This window comes from Patiria miniata, unplaced genomic scaffold (genome assembly GCF_015706575.1).
Source record: "Patiria miniata isolate m_02_andy unplaced genomic scaffold, ASM1570657v1 HiC_scaffold_3, whole genome shotgun sequence".
Lineage (NCBI taxonomy): Eukaryota > Metazoa > Echinodermata > Asteroidea > Valvatida > Asterinidae > Patiria > Patiria miniata.
The window spans coordinates 39,708,135-39,732,153 of NW_024037069.1; the positions used below are offsets into that span (position 1 = coordinate 39,708,135).

Sequence of the window (24,019 nt, forward strand, 5' to 3'; positions counted from 1 at the left end):
TTTGGCAGCGTTTGTTGAATATTGTGTATTTGCCCCCCAAAAGGTATATTCTTAGTACATGTAGTATAATTTTGATATCGCGCGCACGATATGACATTGTGATGAGTGTTTAATAAAATTAAAACTGGAGGTTATGTTGGTGAAAAAAATGACACTCGAATTGATTTCATTTTGCGCAAGATTTGTTGAAGAGTCTGTATGATTCCAACATTTGCTCTGTTGACTTCCGATTCATTTCGTACGGTTTGGATACAATTGAGTGATTTTTTTTATTAATTCAAAGATATTAGGCCGTATTTTAAACGAATGGGGGTGCCGTAAAACCAACAATTTCGGGTTTCGTCAGTCTGGTTTTCTGACCTGAAGATAACCGGGTGTCTACTATAATAGACATCATGAAAAAAAGTAAAACTGCTGCAAACTTCAAGCTTGCGTAGGCTGGGGTGTCGTGAATGTATGACGAAATCTGTGGGACAAGGGGTTTGAGAAAACTGTCAATGAACAGGGAGATGCGTTCCGTGGGTGAGCCATTACCGGAGATGATGGGTCTACCGGGGTTGCCAGCCTTGTGAATCTTGGGTAGCAGGTAAAATCTGGCAGTCCTACAATCACAGGGAGAAAGAAATTTGTGAGCTTTCTTCGACAACTGGTCACGTGATCGCATATCGTCAAGTACCTGTTGTATATCTTGACAGAAAGTGCCTGTGGGGTCAGAGTCAAGGCGGGTATAGTTAGTGCGATTATCCAACTGGCGGTGGGCCTCATCAATGTACTGCTGACGATCCATGATGACCACAGCTGAACCTTTATCTGCTGGCTTGATGATGATGTCGGTGCGAGAGCGCAAGGAGTTGAGAGCCAGGCGCTCCTCTCTGGGGAGATTATCATGAGTCCTGTGGGGGAAGTTGTCCGGGTTAGTGACTTGGGAATTGATAACTTGAACGTATGTCTCTATGGCTGGCACACGATTCTTGGGGGGTACCCATGAACTCTTGACTCGAAAAGGCTCTGGCTCACACGGTTCACTGTCCAGGAAAAACTCACGCAGGCGGATTCTACGGTAGTATTCCGTGAGATCTTGGCTGAGCTGAACCTGGTTCACAGAACGGGGAGCGGGACAAAAATTGAGACCCTTGGAGAGAAGTTTGTGCTCTGCGTCAGATATTGATGAGGAAGAAAGATTAACTACAGTGTTGACAGGGGGTTCTGGCGGTGGCGTGGTAGATGGGGACCTAGGACGTCTGAAACGTCTGTGTCTGCGTTGCTGTTGCTTGGCAAGCAAGCCACCAATCTTCTTGTTTCTCCTGTTGAGTAGGACAGAGTCAAGGTTAGACAAACCCCTTTCAATCTCATCATGGAAATTCCTGTACGTGGAGTCAGAACAACTGGATTTGAGTTGTGAGTCAAGGTGGGAAATATTCTGATGGAGGTCCTCACGTGTAAATTGACACTGCTGAGAGAGAATATTGATGAGTTTAATAGAGGCACCATGTAGAACTTGATTCCATCTCCTTTGAAGGTGTGGTGGGAGGTTTCCTAAGCAGGGAGTGTGAGACAGTTGCAAACCTTTGGGGATAAATCGAGAGAGGGAGTAAAAACTGTAGTTATCCTGATGGTAGGAAAAGCGTAAGGCCTTTTCCTTTGCCTTTCTGAGCTGTTGGAAAGTGCAAATGGTGTCACTCATATCTGTAGAAAGGGAGAGAATAAATGGTTAATACAATAAATCAGTGGAGGAACACGAAGACAAAAAGTACAAGTCAAATGGAGTTGCTCATGCCTTTTGAAGGGACAGAGCAAAACAAAATTGTAGGTACCTGTAGTGTGGAGAGAACAGTTTGATTAGTACATGATATAAAACGATCCAAAGAAGGAACAAAACAAAACACAATGAAACTTACATGACAGCAAGGAGGATCACCACGAAGGGATACTGCAACAGAGAAGTTGAAACATGAAAAAAAGTAAAACTGCTGCAAACTGCTTACTGACTGGATGGACCTGAAATATATAAATCTTAAAATTAATGTGGCCTGACGTTGCGAACTTAGCAAGTTCTTCTTCAGAGGCTAAAACAGAAATGACAGAGATACATACATTAACATGGGGGTGCACACAAACATGCAGGGCTGAAAGAAGAAACACAAAAGGAGGATTAGGAGGGAAAGGTGTGGAAAGATGCAGGGGAGGGTGGATGAGAGAACAAAGAAACAAAGGGAGATGGCAAACCACAAGGGGTCTGGTGTAAACAGGGGAGGGACCAGAAAGGGGAAGGATCAAAGGTCACAGGGAGTGGGAACGGACAAAAGAGTGTGAGAGTGAAGAGATGATGCGGGGGGGGGGGGACAGTATAGAGGTGGAAAGGGATGAAAGATGGCCGGAGATGTGTTAACACAAACAAGGAAGACCAGATGGATTATCTGTAACAGAGGACAATGGAGGAAGAAAAGGATTAATCATTTCCAAGTTGGATGTTGAGACCATGTGGTTGAATAGTTCGAAGACGATTCATCCACACCTTCTCTCTGCTGAGGCGAACTGACTCTTTGCGATGGCCAAGAGATTCAATGCCCTGCAAAATCATATCAGAAATGGAGTGGTTAGGCAGGTTGAAGTGATGACCAACAGGGGTGTCTAGTTTCTTGGTGTTGACCGTTGACCGATGGGCATAGAAACGCTTCTTGAGCGTATTCTTAGTCTCACCTACATACTGCACTCCACAGACCCTGCAAGAAATGAGATATATGACATTAGAGGTGTTACAAGTGATGTTACCAATGGTTCTGTGGGTAGTGACAGAAGAGTGGCCAGAAAAGGAGTCAGACTCCTGGATATGAATCTGGCAGACAACACATCTGGAACTGCACTTGAAAGTACCATGCTGGGTGGGAGGGGATGCATCTAAGGATGGGACTTCAGCTCGAACAATCAAGTCCCGTAGATTTCGAGGACGCCTGTAAGCCAATGTGGGGCCGTTGGGGATGGCGCGGGCAAGGCGATCTGAAGTATGGAGGATATGATGATTGTCATTAGTGATTTTGCGGAGGGGAGGGAGATTGGGGTGAAACGTGGTAACCAAGGGAATCATGGGTTTGGCCATGGCATCAGGGGCCTTTCCCGTGAGAGCTTGATTTCTGGGGATAGATTTAGCTCTGGCAATGGCACGATGAACTTGGCGAGAGCTGTGACCCCTGGCCACCAAGTTGTTCTTCAGTATCTGTGTATGGCGGGAGAAATCGGAATCATTAGAACAAATTCTTCTGAGTCTGAGTGCCTGGCTAAACGCTATGCCAGTTTTGCAGTGCCTGGGGTGACAGCTGGAGGAGTGGAGGTACTGGTGGGTGTCTGTGGGTTTGGAATACAGGTCAGTGGTTAGTGAGTTGCCTTGCTTGCGGACGGTGACATCCAGAAAGTGGGTTTGGTGAGCCGAGAACTCCGATGTGAATTTGATGGTTAACCTTTTTGGTTAATGATAATAGACATCAGGTAACCTTCACGTTCAAAAATTGAACATGGGGCGACAAAGTCTTCCCTCGTGCAAGTACACAGGCTTTACATGAGGCAAAACGCCTTGGCAATAAATTGAAGTTCAAATTTCGTAGCCACAGCTGCTTCATCAGATGCAATGAATGAAATTTTAGTCAGTTTTGAAAGTGCTACCTTCTCTATAATTATAACTGTCTAGCAGACTGTAGCACGGCTGTAAATCTTTGTACAGAATAAGATGTACAGTAATTTTAATGGTCCATGCAATGATTCTTTTTTAGGAGCATATTCTGTGAAACTTTCTACTCCTCTTCAATGTATGAAAACAATATCCTTTTTGGTTAATGTTATTGAAAAGAGCACTTCTAATTAAACATTCAAAATTGTCCATGTTTTTCTAGACAACTAAGGGCGCTGTTGCTAAGATGTCATTTTAGGAAGACACTGTTCTGTTTAGGGGTTTTGTGAACCAAGAGATGTGCTTTAATATTGATAACATTAATTTGTGAGAACAGTTTGCTCATTGGCTTAATACTGCCATGTTTACTGACACAACAACGACCTACCGAAGAAATACAACAGCAAAATATCCAAACTTCTGGCAACTCGTGGCGCTGAAATAATATAACATTGAGGTTTCTGCCTGAAATGACACATTACATTTGCTCAGGTATATGGAAATCTGCATTAGCATAATAACAAAAAAGCCACCAAAGTACCCTTGAAAAGTGGAAAACGAAAATTGAAAATAAGGTTAGATTAGACGCAAATGTTCATTTTCAAGGATTGCATTTAACAATTTACATTACATGGGGCAATATAAAAATGTCATGGTGCCATGCCAGCAAGCGTGGATCCTGCCAGGAACATTTTTAATTATCCATACCAGGGGTGGGTTGCACATGTCGACTATTTCAACCGAGGATAACCAATAGCATTCTGCTCCTGGCAAGACCAAGGCCACGCCTGTCACTGGCAAGATGTATCAATAACACTACCAGACAAATTTTGAAAGTGGTTTTCTCTCTTCTTCCAAAATTCACTCTGCGTAAATATCATCGGCCACACTCATCAAGGCAGTTGTCTGGTTGGAACGATCTCTTGTCAACAAATATGGCTAATTGCACAATCAATATCCTCACGCACTACCCTCGCTGTAGAGGCATCACAGAGAGGAAGAGATCTGTCGACAGTAGAGGGTTGTTATGAGGCTGTTCAGACGCTCGTCATACGTCAGTACTGTCGTGTTCCTTTGACTTGTAACAGTGTATACTGCCATGTTGCAGACCGCAATGAGACACATCGGTTGTCTGTAATTTCGATACCAGAATAGTATCGCTACTTATTAGGACGACCGACATGGAAATTATGCCACGACAGGCATTTTGCCTTTTATCAGTGATCCTGATAAGTTCTCGCGCCATCCACTGCGCCCAATGCCTGCCCGGCTGGCTGAAATGGCAGCAATCTTGTTACATCTTACTGCCGGACAAGATGGATTGGTTTGAGGCATCGGAGGCTTGTAACCGACCGGGAAGTGGCCTGGTTGTGCCCAACTCGCGGGAAGAAAATGACTTCGTCTGGAAGTCAGTGGGGCCACAGACTGACGGTATGTGGATCGGCTGTACAGATGCGGCCCAAGAGGGTATCTGGCTGTGCGGAGGTCAACCTGTGACTTTCAGCAGTTGGTATTGGGGAAATCCGCACAACGACAGCCATTGCAACTGCGCCCGGATGACGGTATACGGTGCCGGGGTCTCTTGGGCCGACGATGTTCCTTGCGGCGGCAGCAACAACCGCAAACATGCAGCCTGTGAGATGACGGTATCTGCGGTACCAGCCTACCACACCATCACCGGTCCTGATGGGCGTATCCCCCAGCAATGCCTCCTCCATCACGACATCAAGAATCTGAAGGTAGATGGCGTGCTTGCTTGTGGCTGGGCGTGCCTGGCCGATCCCCGATGCCGCTCCTTTAATCTCTGGCAGAGCATCAAGAGGGAAAAGATGTGTCAACTCAATGACGTCACTCGTCAAGCGGCCGACGGCAACGACTTCAAGGCAACCGATAACTGTTACTATTTTGACTTGTAATAAATGATGGAAACTTTGCTGTGGAAACTTTGAGTTGGAAGTAGATGTCAATGCTAGTTTTCAAACACCTCGTCACAATTTTGGTTGATATACTATTAAAAGCTGTTAGTTTGTTCGGTTCGGGCACTGCACAATTTGACGTTTTATAAATAATGACTGCAAGTACAGTCATATCAGTTTCACATTGCACTTTATACATGATTGTACACCACACCGTCATGTGACTTCTCACGTGCTTCAATATCAAAGGCATTGAGCATCATTATAACTGTTCTGGTCATCTTCGGGAGCTAACATGACTACAGAGCTTGTCCGAGTACGGATAGTGACATTGTATGGCACCAGTAGATCTACCAATAGACAAACGATCATCTTCGGGCTTTGTTAATTGTTGCTTGCTTTGTGTTTGTGCTAAAATTTAGCTTATATAGAGAAGAGTAAACAGCTTAAGTAGAATACACGTCAAGTAAAATCATCAGCACAATTTGTGTGGTGTCAAAGTAGAAATATTACCATTAAACGCGGGAACTCGTCATTCAAATCATCAGGAGTTTCAATGCATAGAGAGAATAGAAATTTGTTCCAAACTGTTACCGGTACTTCTTCGACTTGTAAGGGGAATCAACTAAAATGTGGTAAAAATATCAATTCATTTAACGGTTATATGTATATCTGAATTATCAAGTTTGCAGACGAATTGACTTTTTGGTCACTTTTTCAACGTACTGTAATCCTCGAGGTACTATACAGGGTGAGTAAAAAAAACCCCGAAACCCAAATATCGGGACCATTTTTTTTAGTGAAGTTCTACATGTAGCACTTTCAATATCTAGGTTATGAAAGCCCAATTCATAAGCTTGTTTTTAGTACAAAAATCATTCACATCACGTATGTACTCTTTAAGTTACGGAGATTTAAACACAACCACCGTTTTAAAGTTCTGTCCAAGGATCACATAAAAGGTGTGCGTTCTTTGAGAAAACCGAAATCAATTCACACAAATTCTTATGTGATTTGTTTTCGTTTTGCTGAAAGGACACTGAACTTTTTTGTGATCCGTGGACAGGACCTTAAAGCGGCGGTTGTGTTTAAAATTCCGTAACTTGAAAAGTACAGGAGTGATTTGAATGATTCTTGTACTAAAAGAAAAAAATATGAATTTGGCTTTCATATCCTAGATTTAAAAGTGCTACATGTAGAACTTGACTAAATCAATGGTCCCGACATTTGGGTTTCGTTTTATTTACTCACCCTCTATGGGAGCTGAACATAAAATTGCTTACAGTTGAACGTCAGCAGAACAGATATTAGCAAAGGCCATCTTTTCTCCTTGGGTTTAGATTGTATTTCGAACATTCTCGCACGCAGATTTCTATCAAAAACATTCTTAAAGCCCAAATCATGAAACTCGCTGGAGAATAATTTTCGATGTCTTGCGCGTGGTAATGTGTATCTTTGGAGTCTTGATGTAAAAACTAACAGTCAAAGAAGTAATTAGTTAATAATTAGAACATCACAGTGAGGGAGTTAACGAACAGTAGAAAATATTGAAATAAATGTATGTACCTTTAATTCCAATCATTATTATTATTACAATTGTTAGTTTACACAGCATATGCACCAAAACAAACAAGGGCGATTAGAAAAGAGAAGCACTACATAAATTGGATGATTCTCTATTTGTAGGCCGATAGTACATAAAATGCTTCAGGGGATTTTTAAAAACTAATTGCAATCCATCCAGATTAACAAGTCGGGGACAAATTAAAACGTTTTTTTTTGCAAAACTTTTTCTGGTATAAAGCCGCAAGCGAAAAAAAGATATATCGTAGAATAAAATGTGATCATAAGTTAAACCAAATGCACATAATTTGGCTTAAAAAAAAACTACTCTTTTTGTTTGCATGCTATAACTTGCAGTGTACGGGGCATTATTGTGTAGTCCGGAAGAGCAAAATTAGTTATGTTTGTGTACAAGTATAATATTGAAATAAACGAGGAACGAAATCGGAACAAGAAGTGTGCTGCACAAATTTCTGATGAAGACAAAGTTGAATTTGCTATCACAATGTGGCGATAAGTTTCAAAGTTATGTTTCAAAGAAATGCCGGCATCTTAGAAGAATTGATTTCACTGGTGCTTGGTACCTATAGCCTTAATATTTACGTTTTTTGTCAATATTCCATTCTATTCCGGTACGGTTGTGATAAAGTCAATCATAATCAATCACAGTTAACATCCTAAGTCCAGTCTTAAGTTAATTCACAGGCTGTTCAATGAACCTTGGCAAAAGTGGGTTGACAGAGTAAACCCTAGGCCCTTTAACTTCTGGAAAGTCGAGAAAACACCCTCTCACTTGCTTCTTACAGAACCAATATTCACAGAAAGAGACTGATATTCACAAGGTGTTACGGTGCAAACCCCCCTTCTTGTAAAAAAAATTCTTTTCTTTGTCCTTGTGGGGGAGTGTGGTGTAGCGGTTAGGGTTCGTGACTAATGATCAGAGGGTCAGGGGTTCGAATCCAGCTGCTGGTCAAAATTATGTTGTGTCCTTGGGCAAGCCACTTCACCGTCACTTGCCTTTCTCCACCCTGGAGTATGAATGGGTACCGGCATTCGCTGGTGAGTAACCTGTGATGGACTAGTATCCCGTCCAGGGGGAATTATACATGTATTCTTAGTCGTTTCATGCCTCTAAAACCAGAGATAAACGTCGGCCTGATGGGCCACATTGGCGCATGACAGACTCTGCTACTTTACGTTGTCTTTGCTCATCCCGAGCTACTCATAATCGCCTTATTCATGATTTGTCTTGTGATCGACTTGATTACAGCTCTTATGATTCGATAGACCCCTTGTTTGATGCACCATTACTGAGGGCAGTTTTTCTTTATTTTAAATTCAATGCCAATGAGAGTACAGTAAGTTTTCTCATGCGCATCACAAAGGAGGAAAGGCATGTCCTCAATGTACTGGTATTAAGCAAGGGCAGACGTAAGGGGTTATATAGCTTCAATGTACTGGCTATTTATTTGGCCCCTTGTTAATATTTGCGGCCCATTTCGAGACTCAGCCGGGTATGTGAGAGGTGTTGGCCAGTACCGGTGATACACAGCTGACGGACGGCGTGGCTCCCAGCAGGTAGTTGAGAAGATACGCGGTGGCCGAGCCCGTGGTCAAACCAACATTGTAGGACAGCGTCATAATATTACCTGCAAAGTCAATACCAAGATGAGAGTAAATTTAGTTGTGTCAAGTCTTCTGAGTTTTCAAGCCTGGACTACTATAAGTTGATTCTACTATTTATTTCAGACTTCTGCGGAATTTTACGCCCGATGTACCAACGTCATCAGGCCTAATTCAGGTGTGGTTTTATTAGAGGCGGAGCTACGAAATTATAGATTTATAGCCTCTCAGGTTCATCTCGCTCAAATCCGTTTTTGCATTGACGGACTTTTTTTTGGGGGGGGGGGAGCAGAACTGTATTTTTTGCATGGAAAATATCCCTCAAAGCTCAAACTATATCGACGAAATTTGAATATTACCAATAATTCAAGCCCTCTATCAACCTGAATCCTAACAGTGAAAGGACTGCCATAGTTTGGGGTATATCAAAGTTAGGGCTGGGCAATGTAACAAAATAACCGTGTAATACAGTGTACAAATAATTTATGACGGCCCTAAAGGTTTAAACGTAGTGTAAAAGTAACAGTGGTGTTTAACACAAATGTTACTATTCCTCAGTCTACTTTTAAATTTTAAAGGTGTAGTTTTGCCCATTATTTCAAACATTACCTGCTAACTCTTTCTTGCTCTCGTTGACTTTGGCCGGAGCCATGATCATAGGGACGCTGCCGAAGTACCCGTTAGTGATCCCAAGTAACCCAGAGAACAGCATAGCCCAGGCCTCGTGGGTCAGGACCGGCTGGGTACGCGGCGCCACACAGAGTACCATGAGCGGGATGATGACCAGGCGAAGCGCCTCGGCACCGACGAGTTTACGGGGTGACCACTCGTACGGGATGGCACCGATTATCTGTCCCCCGTAAAAAAGTGGACATTGATAAGTTGTTGAGAAAACACTCGATCCTAGTATAAATAATCATCAGAGTTTTTAGTAACAAGAACATAACATAACAAAAAGAAGCACATTTTCATCAGTCTTTTGTTTATAAAATCTTCACCTTTAAACTAGTTTGTGAATCAATTTTACTCATGATAAAATCCATTAGCCTTGTGAAAAGATGTAATGTAATACAAGAAGACACTCTTGAGGGCACTATTTAGGGGTACCAAAAGGGTCCGATTTTTATTTTATTCCATCAAAGCTTCTTTAGTCATCGTATAAAAAAATGGTATTTAAATATTTGAATAAAATACTTCAAACAGAAACCACGCATTTTCATCCAGCTGATATGCAGAAACGGTTAAAAATTCAAGTGCTAATTTTGCAAAGATCAGCTGAGATTCGGTAAATTTAAGCAGTATACACTGCATAACATTCATTGATGCAATTTCAAGATTGTACATGTGTTATTTTTGGATAACTGCAATATTCATTATGTAAACTGACTTTAATATCCTTGTATTCGCGTTTGTTCCCAAACAACTTTGATATAGCACCGTAATTTGCAAAAAAACATGGCACGTTTACCTTGCCACAAAAGTCAGTTGCGTTGAATATAGCCATCAGAATGACGGGCATCCAGCCGCGTAGACTGCAACTGACAACCTCGGACTCGATCCCAGGGAATAGGCACAGAGTGACGAAGTAAGCCAGGCCGATGGACAGCATGTACGGCCATAACGTGCGGGCTATGTCTCGTCTCATCGCCAATCCTCCTGTGATAGGGATACGAAAAATAGGCAGATAGAGAAGGATTGGAATTATAGCGGAGAGGAGATGTACGAAATGAAGCGGGATGCTGGGCGAAGCCAGGTGCGCCGGGTAGGGATGTTGTGTCGCTCAGTGGCGGAGCGAAAGCACGGGTCGAGTGCTGAGACCTAAGTGGACAGGGGAATGTTGGTTTGGGATAGCCGTTGGTTAGTATAGGCAGGTAAGACAAAAATAAATGGTATGGGCATGACACAGCTGAAGTCCTATGAACCTAAACCCGCCTGTTTCTGCAAGTACAATATCATACTCCGGGGGAAAATTCCCCCGAATTCGGTTAGGAATGATTAAATCTTCAGAATATGGGAATGTGAGTCTGAAAATATTGAATGTGCATACATGCAACATTAATTCCCCGTCAAATTGAAACCTTATGTCTCCAAAATAATTCATAAGAATTCTTTTAAAAATAAATGAAACGAAAACGAAAATTGAACACTAACAAACGTTATAAAATTTAAGAGTGCATTCCCCTTCTTGTTTTCCTGAAGACAATGAAACATTCCATTTCGTGATTTCTTTCTTACTTTTCAAAGCGCGCGTTTTACATAGAAACCTGTCGTACGCTTTCACCTCGGGAAACTCAATCGCAAAGCTGTTCTCCTCACCAAAGATGCCGCGTGGTGGCGCCCTACCGTTCCTCTGTGTCGTCTGCTCTTGGTGAGCGGGAGAGTGGTTTTCGTTGGTGTTTTCAGCCGATGTCTCCTGCTCGTTAGAAAGCTGTGGGAAAAATAACAATGTTTTATACGTAGTGCATGAAACCAATTCAGCTTGTGAGCGCCATGTCATTGCATGCAACTTGTAGTATGGCAGTATGGTTATTAGTTCAGATGTGTTTAAATGTCAATTTAACTACCCCCTTTTGGGCGAGTATACAAGCTTTAAGCACAAAAATACCTGGTAACCGGAAAATTCCGCGGAATTTGGTTGGCAGCAATTATTTTGCACTCTAAAATCTCCTGGACCAGCACATTGTTCAGGAATCTGAATCCAAAATTGCTCAGTACTTTTCCGTGTAAAAAAAAAAACATTTTGGGTCAAAATAACCCAGAAGAAAAATGTCATTTTGACTCCAAAGGGGTCACTTTTGACTTAGTACTGGAAAGGACTGAGCAAATTAGATTTAGATTCCGGAATAATCTGACCAAGAAAATTTTAGAGTGTGGCTTGTTTGTATTGCTGAATGCAATGCTCTCAGTCTCTCATTTGCATTTCGTCCCCAGTATGGCAAAATTTTAATCAAAAAATAATGTCCCGGGGCATGATGGGAAATGGTGGGATAGGGCGGGACTTAGGAGTGCGGGGGGGGGGGGGCTTAGCGGGGCTGAGTGGGGCTGGGCGGGACAGGGCTGGACAGGTTAGGATGGGGACACGAAAAGGCAGTGGGGCGGGGCGTAGCGGAACAGGGAGAGGCCGATGCGGGCAGGAAAGACTTTAGGGACAGAGAACGGGATACTATCTGGGTGTTGCATACCTGATCATACTGATTCAGCCATCTACCCTGGCCCTCCACGCCCTCCTCCCGGGGCGAGCAGGCCGTCACGTGATACCGGACGAAGTCCGTCCGTCTGGCCAGGTGATGGGTCAGTAGGCAGACCAGCACCATGGCGGCCGACAGCACGAAGAAGGTCAGCGTGTTGATCTTCTCGTCGTGGACCAGGAGTTTGGTGACGATGCGGTTGATGGAGGTCAGGAGACCTGCTGCACCTGTTAACGAGAAACCATTAAGACAGAGTTCATTCAAACCATTAAGACAGAGTTACGGTAGTCACTTCCTTACAAGCCAATGTCAAGTTTAAATAAGTCATTCAGTGTAAAGTCCGCAAGACAGGCTCCAGATATATATTTTTTTAAAGGTGTTGAAGTTCAGTGATAAGGGAGAAGGTTAACTGAGATACAACGACATTATACAATGAAACAAGATTTGCAATGAAGTATTACGTTACTTAAGCAAATATTTCTCAGTAATAGACGGAGGGGGGGGGGAGGGGTTAGTCTCCTAAACCATCCCTATAAAATGGGGGGGGGGTCTCTTAAACCATCCCTACAAAATCTGCCTCTCCAGTGACAATGCGTTTCAAATTTTACGTTTTCAAATAAACCGCAATGGGCAACTGAGTAGGAGCAAAGAAATTTACTGGACCGGGGTATGAACCTGCGACCTCCGGATTGCCGTTCGGGTGCTCCACCAACTGAGCTACCCAGCCCCCAATGTTGGCGGGTCCTATTTGTCAATATTACGGACAAAATAGATATAAGGCTCCGAAAAAAAGACAAATCATCATTTTGCATTGGTAATTTCATCAGGCACATTATGGGCAATGTGGATTTCACAACAAAATGTTATACGATGTATGATGTGGGTTAGGTGTAATAACCACACAAACTGGTGATAACCAGCTAGTTTTCATGCAACCGAGCTGCATATGTATCCCGTACCTTCTCCATTTTCAATCGCCCTATTGTCTTTGTACAAGGGACGTATATGACAGAAGCCATAAACCCGCACCAGCACGGCAATCCTGAGGTGGCAGGTTCGAAGCCCGTTCTCGTCAATTTCTCTCTGTTAAACTTTAAAATTTAACTTTTCGTAGCCAAATTCCCATTAGAGATGATTAAGAAATCTTAAGACGACAGCAAAGAAAACATAATATAACACTGTCCACCATAAATCAAACTCGGTCCGTGGAAATGACACCGAGAAGCTCAACAAAGACACGGCGGACGTACTTTCCCCTGTCATGACCGCCTGCGTGAATCTCCTTGGTAACATCCCCGCGTAACCATAGAAACTGGACTGTTGAACTGAAAACAAAAAAATGAAATTGTGTGAAAGATTAACCAGTTAGTAAAAAACGTTGTGGCAGATACAAAATGCTGAAAGGAATAGATCGTCAGAAATCAGTCGGAAATCGCTTCCAGACCAGTTAATATTATTAATTACATTTATAGATGATATCCTAGCAGCTATACTTTATGCAATCAATTATTTCGAGGTTGCCTCTTGAGGATTGTGAAAGTAGCCAGTTTATTCATGAGATGGAATTCGCTTCGGGTGATGTAAATTCAATGGTGGGTTTTGGGCTCAACCCAATGTTGAAAGTCTCCAGTCGCTGAACTTGCCGATACACAGTCAGCACGCTTTGAACTGAACGTCTTGTAAGAAACCTTAACCTAAACAACGTATTGCGTCGCTCACTTGAAACGTTATGTGTACATAATGGCTCCATAACGTCACTGTGTGATTTTACGAAGCGGAAAAAATGTATGTACGTGAAGATCACAAAGCAATCACTCAGGCTCCATTTTTCTTTGAAATGAAAAATTAATGCATCGTCCGTCACACGACGTGTCTATATTTCGAAAGTACATCACGGCAGCGTTGATTTTTCTGCGCGTGACTCAACTTAATACGCTACTTTTTTTCTCTGGAAAATCGAGCACTTTATTTTCATTCCGTCAAAGATACCCTTTGAGAAGTCAAGCAATTACGAACTTGACGTCCCGGGCAGAAAGACGGTGTCAAAGTCTGCAACGGTCCTGGCTGGACTTGTTGATCTAACCCTACGTCAACGTACGTGTAGGCCCCGCCACTGCAGAGTATAAAAACAAAATAAACGCCACGTTGATGGGCACTTGAAATATTGCGTCTCATTTGTATTGCCCACTGTTTCAACTGAAAACCACGCGCGCTTTTATGAGGTATTTGGCCGCTGTTACTGCTTGATAAATACAGGATGATGGAGACACAAATTCAACAGCTTGTTGAATGTGACATTTTCATGACAGGACATTATTCAACAAGGTCTGACATGAAATGTGCTCAGGACGATGTTCCCTGACTTTCCTTTTTTCAGCCGCTCTATACACGATTCGCTGCCCACTGTTTTTCGTTTAGTGTTATAAGGGTTGCTACCGTGAGGTATTCCTCAATGTACCTCGCACTGCCTCACTCAGTTCGTTTAACTCATCATCCACGACAATTTGGATGAAGATTTTTATAATCAAACGTCAAGCGTTATGTCAACATGTTCCATCTTTTGCTTCATTATCGCTTTAATTGTAAACCATAACGTAGTTAAACATTGTCAGGTCTATTTAGAGGGACTTTCAGCCGCGTCTACATTTTAGTTCCAGAATTTTCAGGTTTATCATATAAAGTTGATTAATGAAGGAAACACAATTAATAGGTCTAAACTCTCAATCACTGATCGAGTTTTGCCATTAACGCAAGCTTTATTATGATAACCTAAAAGCCAATACGTGTTCGTCGAAAACAACATTGAATCGGGTATATATTCAATACGTGACTGCTATGTAATCGGGCTCTAATATGCAAACACTCTGCTTAACGCGGGATGCAGGCTGAGTGCCCGCGAAATTAATGTTTGATCCGGGGCGTAGGGTAACGTTGAATGAAGAACGAATGAAACGCAGGGCCCGTGTGTTTGCGAACCATACGGGACAATGCATGTTTCTCAATCAGCCCGAATCAACCATCCATGTTCTTAAATGGGCATTTTGCTCATGAATACATTCACACTGAGAAGAGAAGACGCTAAATGTGGTTTTCTGATGAAAGTGGGTTAAAAGGGAAATGTCATTTTGAAGATCGAGTTAAAAAAAAGCACTCAAATCTTCCAGTCACATTCGAAGCGTGCATGTCTAGTATCACCGCGCCTGGTGAAAAATAGGAGTACGTGGTCGTAGGGCTTTAACTCATCCTCATTTTCGGGTTTTGTATATAGATCTAAATTGGGAGCCCCCTCAATAGTAACCTCTTTATATATCCCTTTCCATTTTCGATGGAAATAAAACCTTGGGGGTTCGTAGTGCCAATAAGAATCTCTCATTTAGCCTCTTAAAGAGGGGTCACGCAGCATATTTTGGGCTGTCAACGTAAACGAAAATACGTTCTTTGTGGCTTCACTCCCGTCGTACGATTTGGGCAAGTATTTTTTATCATTGCGAATGGAAATAAACATTCATTGCAGAAAATCTGTTCCAGAATTTCGATGTTTTTCTGTTCGTTTTGTTGGAGCCAAGTTTGGTGTATCCCTCGATCAGAGCACGTCCCAAAAGGTATATAAACTACCCCAAATCGGTCTCTCGTCTCCTTAAAGGTTTCCAACTTCGATGGCAATCTCTGGGTAATTTGATTTCTTGCCGGGGATTCGTTTCAGCTGGATTCACGACGGAGGACCCAATTATTTGTGGTTCGTGCGTGGCCGTGCCGATTCGTTTGCCCCGTATTTGGATGCCATTTCATCGGCCAATCAAGCGTTATTAATCCCACACGGAGAGATTCTTCGCTGCAAAAAACGTGCCCCAGGGAGACAGCTCGATAGAGAAGACCTTTTTGCACTTCAAAGGAAGAGGTTTTTGTCCTAAACAACCGGGAAGCGCCGAGATTAAACAGATTGCATCAGTAGAGAGTACCATGGGCGGATCTTGAGGTAAGGTGGGTTCGTGGAGGGCAAAATGTTATCAAAAGCCGATTCTTGTCCTCGGGCAAACGAAGAAAATAAAACAGGGACATGATATCACCAAAATATATTGACTTAGCGCTGCGGCGCGGCACGCAGTGTGTATTTTCATTAAGGCGGTTCGGTCCTCAAATGTCATGTAAAGACCAGTGACCTTTAGGTTTGATTACCTAGGGCAAGCCAAAACAACCAGTGTCTTCTAAAAGTCAAGTATCCAAAACCTGCTTTTGGATGAAAGCACAGGCCAAAGCAGACCGGTATGTTTGCATGATGTCCTCGGGGTAACTTAAGCTAGGCCTTTAGGCCCAGTGCAGGATACTGGATTCAGTACTTGTACATATGGATGTCAGTACTGTTTTCTAGGGACCAGCCTAGAGTCCTCTTTGTGTCTCACTATTAACTGACTCACTGTTAGTGTTACTTGGCATGGTTGTTGGCTGGTATTGAAAAGGCCTGTACACCAGATGCATCAAAATGATTTCCAGATAATATCCATTTTGAATCAGTTAAATAGAAATGTGTGAGTTCAAGGATTAGCTTGACTGGGCTTGCCTTGCCTTAATTGTTATACCGTACACAATGTTGAAATACCACATACAAGAGGGTTTTTTTTTTTTTTTTTTTTAATTTTTTTTAGAGAAGTATGGTTCTAGAAGTGGTTCTTTAACTCGACGTTCCAGTCGGTATAACAATCATGCTATTTCCTTTATTTTCAGAAATGGATGGATTTGGGGGTTCGTATGTTATATCAAATATTGGTACACTGACCTGTTTAAAGTTTTGTGTTCGTGGATGCTGGAAAACCTTTAAAAAAAACCAATCGTATTCTTGTAGTCTGGCTCCCTGACCCCACTGCAGATGAAACGGAACAGTTTATAGACGTCGGGAAATTGTAAGGTCAGGGAACCAGTCTAGCTGGCTTGCACCGTTCGCAGATGTGTAACTGATTAAAAACAAGATGTGGACTAACTACATTTCTTGAAAATATCAGCACACCAGGTGCCATGATTTTACAGGATGCGTTAGACTGTCATCCACTAACAGTCCAGTAAGGTATTTCATGATAATTTGGTAGTTTTGTTTTTCGATGTTTGCAAAGGCCTATTGTCTTTAAATGTGGAGAGGTACCGGCATAGTCCTCAATACGCTGATTTATTAGCCAATACATTTTTAAATGTAGGAGGTATAACAGGATATCACTTTCGTTTCTCGTATATTCCTCACCACTTGGCGAATTAGACACGAGCTCAGCATATCTACGCCAGGTAAGTTTTAGAAAGCTGCTCCTTTCGAAACCCCGACGCTAGCATTTCACCAGGCGACACAGGAAATAGACTCCTCGCAAACAAATCGATACCGGGCCTGAGCGCCAGAACACCCCGGGGTAACATTGCCTGTTCCTCCCGCGTCCTATTCCCGAGAATCTGTTTGGGTTTTGGCGAATTTAATATCGCAACATGTGCAGGCCCGCGGCAGTATCAATTTGTTAAGTCCATCCTTTCCCTCCCCGTGAAAAAGAAATGGCAAAGAAAAAAAATGTCCAACTCGCATTGTACGATATATTGGAAACGACAGCTTAACCTTTCCGTGGCGGTGATCATAACAGAGGGAGGAAATCGAGTGGGGAATTTTAATTAGCTCTCATGCAGGTGGTGCTGCAGAGACTCGTCGGGGAAAATGCATTGATATGTAAATTCAATGTGAAAGGACTGTTAAGTATCGCTTAATTAATATATCGCCAGTATTTGTGATGGCAGTCGGCAGATAAAATAGTGCCTTGTAATCTCACTGTGTCGGCTCTACATCAGAACTGATGTATGTCAATAGAGTAATGCGTAAGCAGCCATTTTGACATCAATGCTTGTCACAGGCGAACTACTGCGAAAAAGACTATAGCTAAAAAAACCTGCTACTTTGTTATGATATAGTGACTTGCGAGAGACCAATTAACACTTTTGTCAATTTTGAATAACAATACTTGGTACAATGTCTCATAATTCATAATGTTACCAGATTTGGTACGTTATCACTGAAATAGAAGGTCTGAAACGCTTTTGTTCCGGACAAAATACCTGAAATGTGAACAAAAAGGCGACCATTGTTATGCTTCAGACATTTTTGTCCGGAACAGAAGCGTTTTAAACATTTCGGGTTCATAGTGATGTTTAAGCTCTCCAGCCGAAACACATTCCTAATCACGTGCTGCAGGCAGGTAATCGTACCGTATACGGAGGAGACGTCAAATACGCATACATTGTTCCCAATGGACAAGAATGGGTGGCAATGGCTCAAAGACACAGACCATTGCAGAGCTGAAGGTCCTTGCCGCACGGCTTACCCTAAATCGATCAACTAATGTAGCAAATCTGTGTTAAGTCCACGGAGTTTCAAATTGAATGCGCGAGTGTGCATAAAAACAAAATCAGAACGACACTGGACACTATCAGATTTGATTCTTAAATGGCTCATTACATGTGGCATTGCATACCGGTACATCCCAGGGAAACCATGGCAACGGCAGCAAGGATGACGAAGTAACTAGTGCCCGGTGCAAACACCTCCAGTCCAACTTCGAAAATCGCGACCAGAGTGAGCGCAAGGAATGCTACGATGTACCCAAATGTCACCTGTCAAAAAAATAAAAATAAAACTGGTCCCTTTAATATGATATAATGTTATTACGTCGATGTAAAAGGTAAATGTAACCTGATCGATTTTGGTTCATCGTTTGCCAGATATATGCTTTACAAATGTTGACTTGTGCCTTTAGAATTAGCTCGCTGAACATTAGACAGGTTCCCGCTCCCATAATATGGGGACCGGTAGCTTGTTCCCATTTAAAGCCATTGATTGGATCACCTCTGCGCGTGCGCTGCATGATGTTTTATTTTTGACAATGATGTGTACGGCTTTGCGCATGGATGACAGTTGAACTCATGGCTATCAAAAAACTGACTCTTACCATAACCAGTATAGGGAAAATCACCAGTGTTTCCACGAAGGCAACTTTCAAGCATTTCAACTGCATAGGTTTCAAATACCGAAAAGTAGTGCCCCTCTCTTTATTGGTAGTGCCAGAGACACTTTCGAATTTAGTGACAGTCGAAGCTCATTACCACACACACTGCACATTAGTGGTAGCCTTGTTGCCATTTTGCAATAGGCTGGTTCCGCGCTATTATTATCGTTGTGATTTTGTATTCAGGGGCGGGAATCAGACCTAGGCTAGTCCTGCATATAATTTGCATACATTAGTGGGAAATCCTCCTAATGTATTCTTAATCTATTACCCGTTACCAGTCCCTATACATGTGAAGTCCGAAGGACAATGGAGGGACCGGGAACCAGTCTAGCTGAACATAGGAGGCATCCAAACTCTTGGTGGCAGCAGACAGATTATGTAAATCTGTCGTGTACGTGATGATTAAAAAACAAGTGCAGTCTGTGACTGCCATTGTAAGCATTAGGTGGTAGGCAATTGGATTTTAAATGGCAAATTTGATTGACTGATGACGAATCTGTAAATTCCATAACCGTATTTGTTAAAAGTGGGAATAGTTGGCTACCGTACGGGTCAAAGGAGCTGCAGTTAATTGCATACTTAAGATATGAATGGGAAGATACAAATCAGAGATGGTAAACCTTTGAGTGTATCTTATCTTCCATTGTAATATTAACTCTTACAATGCCACAATAATCACATTCACATTTTTGATATTCCTGAAAAAGGATGAAAACCAACGTACCCGGACATGCAAGGAGAAACTCTCCACCAAAGCGTTGTTCAGAAACACCGTCACGAAAGCCACCAGGATGTAGGTCAGGCTCATGTCGAACACGATGGTGCTGCCGGGGTACTTGTCCAGGAAATAATCCACGGCGGTGATGAAGCTGTTGTAAGGCAGCAGGAACCCGATGCCTGCCAGAAGCAGGGAGACGTAGATAGCGTGGCACCGGTCTTGGGGCTGGACCAGGCGGATGGAGGAAGGAGCGGCCATGGGGTCGCAGCTCCCGCCGCTGCTTTCCTCCGAGGAGACATCGATGGGGCGGGTATCAGGCAGCGCGTTGACCCGGACATCGCGCGGGCCAGTGCCCGGGTGTGAATCGGCCTCGCCCGGTGCGATCAGCTCGGCCGTGTCGTGGTTGCAGATCAAGACATCGTCAAATTGTGACATCTTGAGTTCACTATTAATTCCAAGTTTTGTTATCGATCTGCTTTAATTAATGTCCAAACGGAGCACTTGATATAACTTACCAAGGACCTTCCAAATCCACTAACGTAAGTTTTGGAGACTTCGACAGGAATGAAGGAGATTTAGCCCAGACACGTACAAGTTGTTTACATGAGGCCTGAGTCTTGATGTGCCGTGAAAAAGTAGTACAAAGAATGTGCCGCTCGGTTCCTGTACAATTTATATGGATCTTTGAAGATTCAACGCACCAAAGATTATAACTTGTTTAGATTAATCACAGTCAACCAGTATCCAGCGACATACATGTATGTTGGCTGTACAGTCAATCAAGTTGACCAACACTGCAGGATCATGGAGTGCGTCTTGAAGTCTGTAATGACACGAAAAGATGTTCGCCATTAATGGAAGATAATGCTCAGCAGAATCAGGTTACGCAAATACAGACACGATATTATGGTCTATATTATAAACACGAGGCAAGACAAGAACGATCATGACCTGATGTTTGCACAGTATTCAATTGGGCACAGTCTGACTGGCGGACCCAAGACACCTGGTTATAGATTGGACTAGCCAATAGTCAATCTCGTACCCAGCTGACTACAGCAAGGGTCAGCATGGGTGGAGGTTTGACTGCTTTCTACTCACAGTAAAAGGGTTTTTAGAGTGGCAGACAGACTGTAAGACACAGGTAGACTGAGATGCAAACAGAAAGACAAACAACCCAAGAAACAGACAGACACAGCTATGAGGTGAAATAAAACCAGAACGAAACAGCAAAACAAGTTAAGGAAGCTTGCTCTCTAATAATTGAGTCATGACAAATGAAATGGAATGAAAAGTGATATGATACCTTCGTCACACTTTACTGTCTTGAATAGCTTGTGACTGTACTTGAGACTGATTTTAAGATTTTTTTCTCTTCATTTTTTCCCGTTTTCCCTTCGCCGGCTTAACAACAGAATGAAGCTTGTGCTGTTAAAGAGCTCGGTGGAAAAATCACCAGCTGATTTACTTTGGGGGATTCAACTGATGACCTAAACGAGTGCCGGCATCTTAGCCACTTGATATAGATACTAGGGTCATTGCCGATTGGAAATGAAATGGCATCGGGTACCGCAATCAATAGATACCTGATCAAATAACTACTGACTGGTGATTGACTTGTACTGACTTGTGATAACTTGTGATTGATATAACGTGCCAATATGATAGGTTTTCCCGGCCAATTTCCTGAAATGTTCATTCACTTCTGAAAATTAGTCATTCATTTTCGTCTGAATTTGAATGCACGTCTTTAATCCCACTTCAATTCAACGAAAGTCCAATCGTTTTCATTGTCCATGCATTCGGTTTTGAGAAACAGATGGCCAATTAGGTTACCATGTGCATTCATTTACGTAAGCTTACACCTTTTCTAAATTGATTTCAGGTACAGCTAATGTGATTGGCGGTTTATGAAAAAGAAACCACTAATTGCATCTGGTGCCGATCGCATCATACTAAAAGCGAAATGATATGGTAAATGTTTGAAATCGCCCTCTAAAAGCGAAAAGAAGTCTTGTAAACGGATCTGAATGGACATAAACAAAAGGTGCTGCTCAATCACTTAACTGATTGAACTGAAATGAAATCGAATGCTCTGATAGCGAAAATGAAACGCGTGTTCAGAGCGATTCTCAAGTTCAGACGAAAATGAATGACCGATTTTCAGAAGCGAATGATCATTTTAGGAAATTGGCCGGGAAAACCTATATTACGCATGCACACCAACGTAAAAATCTCTAGACCTTTTCCGTGAATCAAGAATAAAATTCTCTCCATATAATTTTAGTGTCGGACGGGACTTATCCCCGATCGAGACGGTAAGAACAGTCTGGCAATTATGTAAATCAGGTGCATAATTACCCAATAAAAGACGCTGGCTCAAAGGTACGTGTGCTCTGACAACGACTTGACAAGATACGCAAACACAATCAGACGGGATGATCACATTCAGGTGCCCATTGAAGGACAGCGATGTATTTCCCCTAATGTTATATTGTCTTGTCTGCTGAGAAAAAAAATCACGAATGTCCCATTGTCATTCAAAAAAGACTTCAATGACTAATGCATATTCGTGTATTGCATTTAGCTTGCGCGAAGAGGTTGCGAATCTGCACGCAGAAATGTGATTGAACTGATGAATTTATGACAGCATTCACTGAACACATCTATAAGAAATTGTCTGTGTATTGGGAGAAATGCAAAAGAAACTATACCGTTAGGCCTTTTGACTTACGGATTTTTTTTAGCTGGGGCTTTCGGTATATCAATTAATATAATCTACATTTTTTTTTAGAACGACAGCAAGACAGTCGTGATTAAAAAAATAATAATTCGCATTCAAAATATAATACAATCAGAACAGTACCTTGCAGCGAAATGAGACATCAAATTGCATTAAAAAACTTACCTTTCGTGAATAATCTTTAAGATCGTCACCACGTCTGCATACTACATTGCATAACTGTGTACCAAACATATTACAGTCCATAGACTTTCAGTTTCACACGTAGTGAGAAAAGAAGCGCCCCAAAGACATAAGCGAAGGCCGGCTGGCGATGCGGTATCATCTTATCATCTAAAGCCTTATTATCAACGGGCGGTGGGCAACAGCCTCGATCGTTAGATTTCAATTCACCGTAGAGAAACTGCATACGTCCTAATCAGGTAGATGCTACACTCAATACTATACACCTTTGAACAAGGGCAAGGGCTTGTTGGCACACTAACATCTTCTCAATGCCCGTGTATGCCGATCATATTGCTTTATTTCAGTCAATCAATGCGTAGTAGGAATTAATCACAGTGGACATTATGAAGAGGCAGCGGGACGCGTCCAGGCAACCAGCGGGCGACACACGGACGAGCAAAGTGCCAATCACGGTAAAAAGCACGACTCGTCTCGATAGTAGCCTCTCTTGATGCATTCAACGGATCGTCTGTGATTTGGTAATATCCTGGATTTCTCATCATTAGCCTGATGCTTAACAATTACCAGATTGACCAGCCGCGCCGAGTGTCTCTCTCTGGATCCGCACTCGCGCCAAATGTCCTCCGCTGTCTTGTAATGAGTTGACTGCGATATTGGTGACGTCATTCTACCAGCTGCTGGCTCGTGCGGATATAAAGAGGATCATGAAACGATGAAAGGAAAGCTTGTCTCCGCGCATCTTCAACGACTGTTGCATGTAAGATAAGATTACAGCTTACTCCAAGTGCATACGTCGTTGGCAACTCTAGCATCGCATAGGATTGACAGTGGAAGGGAAAAGGTCGTTGGTAACAATAATCCTTCAGGGATTCGCGGTGAAGGAAGTTCGAATCGATCGAGGCGTCAGGGCAATTTCCACTACGGTTACGATGTACGATTGAATTCAGCAGCAGAGAGAGAAAAATAAATATGAATCATCAGGCAGTTGCTTCATTAGTTTCTCCAGGCCTATACAATCGTTCAAATTCCTAATGATGTCCAGGTGTGTGAGTGATGGTTAGTGACCATTTACGATATAAAATATACCTGGATCTCTTGTTTTCCTCTTTAAAACTGACCTACTTCGATTGAATTACATATCGCAAGTCACTTCATAATTCATGAAACGACAATTTTAATCACCTTACAAAACTCGTCAAATCGATAAAAAATCAAGATAATGGCGAACCTGATTGTTTCCTGGTGCATCTATTTTCTAGTAGCTGAAATTCTACACGACGTTCAAGTATAAGCACTGCATTCGGCGAATGTATTAAATGCCAATGAAAATGTGACACTTGACCTCTGTGACCCTGTGACCCAATTTTAGTCAAACACAATGGAAATTTACTAA

The 24,019-nt window shown here is 42.5% G+C and overlaps 2 protein-coding genes across 3 annotated transcripts; one reads left to right on the forward strand and one right to left on the reverse strand.

Moving 5' to 3' along the window:
* The first annotated feature begins 4,739 nt into the window (after window positions 1–4,739).
* On the forward strand, window positions 4,740–6,189 carry LOC119738329 (CD209 antigen-like). The gene has a single exon (XM_038213178.1). It carries the CDS (start codon window positions 4,843–4,845, stop codon window positions 5,575–5,577), a length of 735 nt encoding a protein of 244 aa, XP_038069106.1. The 5' UTR covers window positions 4,740–4,842; the 3' UTR covers window positions 5,578–6,189.
* A 2,035-nt stretch (window positions 6,190–8,224) lies between these two features.
* On the reverse strand, window positions 8,225–23,274 carry LOC119738331 (equilibrative nucleoside transporter 4-like). Of its 2 annotated transcripts, none has more exons than XM_038213180.1 (9): window positions 22,606–23,274; window positions 19,704–20,520; window positions 18,446–18,584; window positions 13,202–13,276; window positions 11,946–12,178; window positions 11,080–11,191; window positions 10,232–10,419; window positions 9,373–9,613; window positions 8,225–8,789 (listed from the first exon to the last, which is right to left on the reverse strand). In XM_038213180.1, the coding sequence occupies exons 2-9, from the start codon at window positions 20,130–20,132 to the stop codon at window positions 8,647–8,649; spliced, it is 1,560 nt and encodes a 519-aa protein (XP_038069108.1). In that variant the 5' UTR covers window positions 20,133–20,520; window positions 22,606–23,274; the 3' UTR covers window positions 8,225–8,646. The 2 variants fall into 2 exon arrangements, with proteins under 2 accessions (XP_038069108.1, XP_038069107.1); XM_038213179.1 differs by having other exon boundaries at window positions 10,999–11,191.
* Window positions 23,275–24,019: the final 745 nt, after the last annotated feature.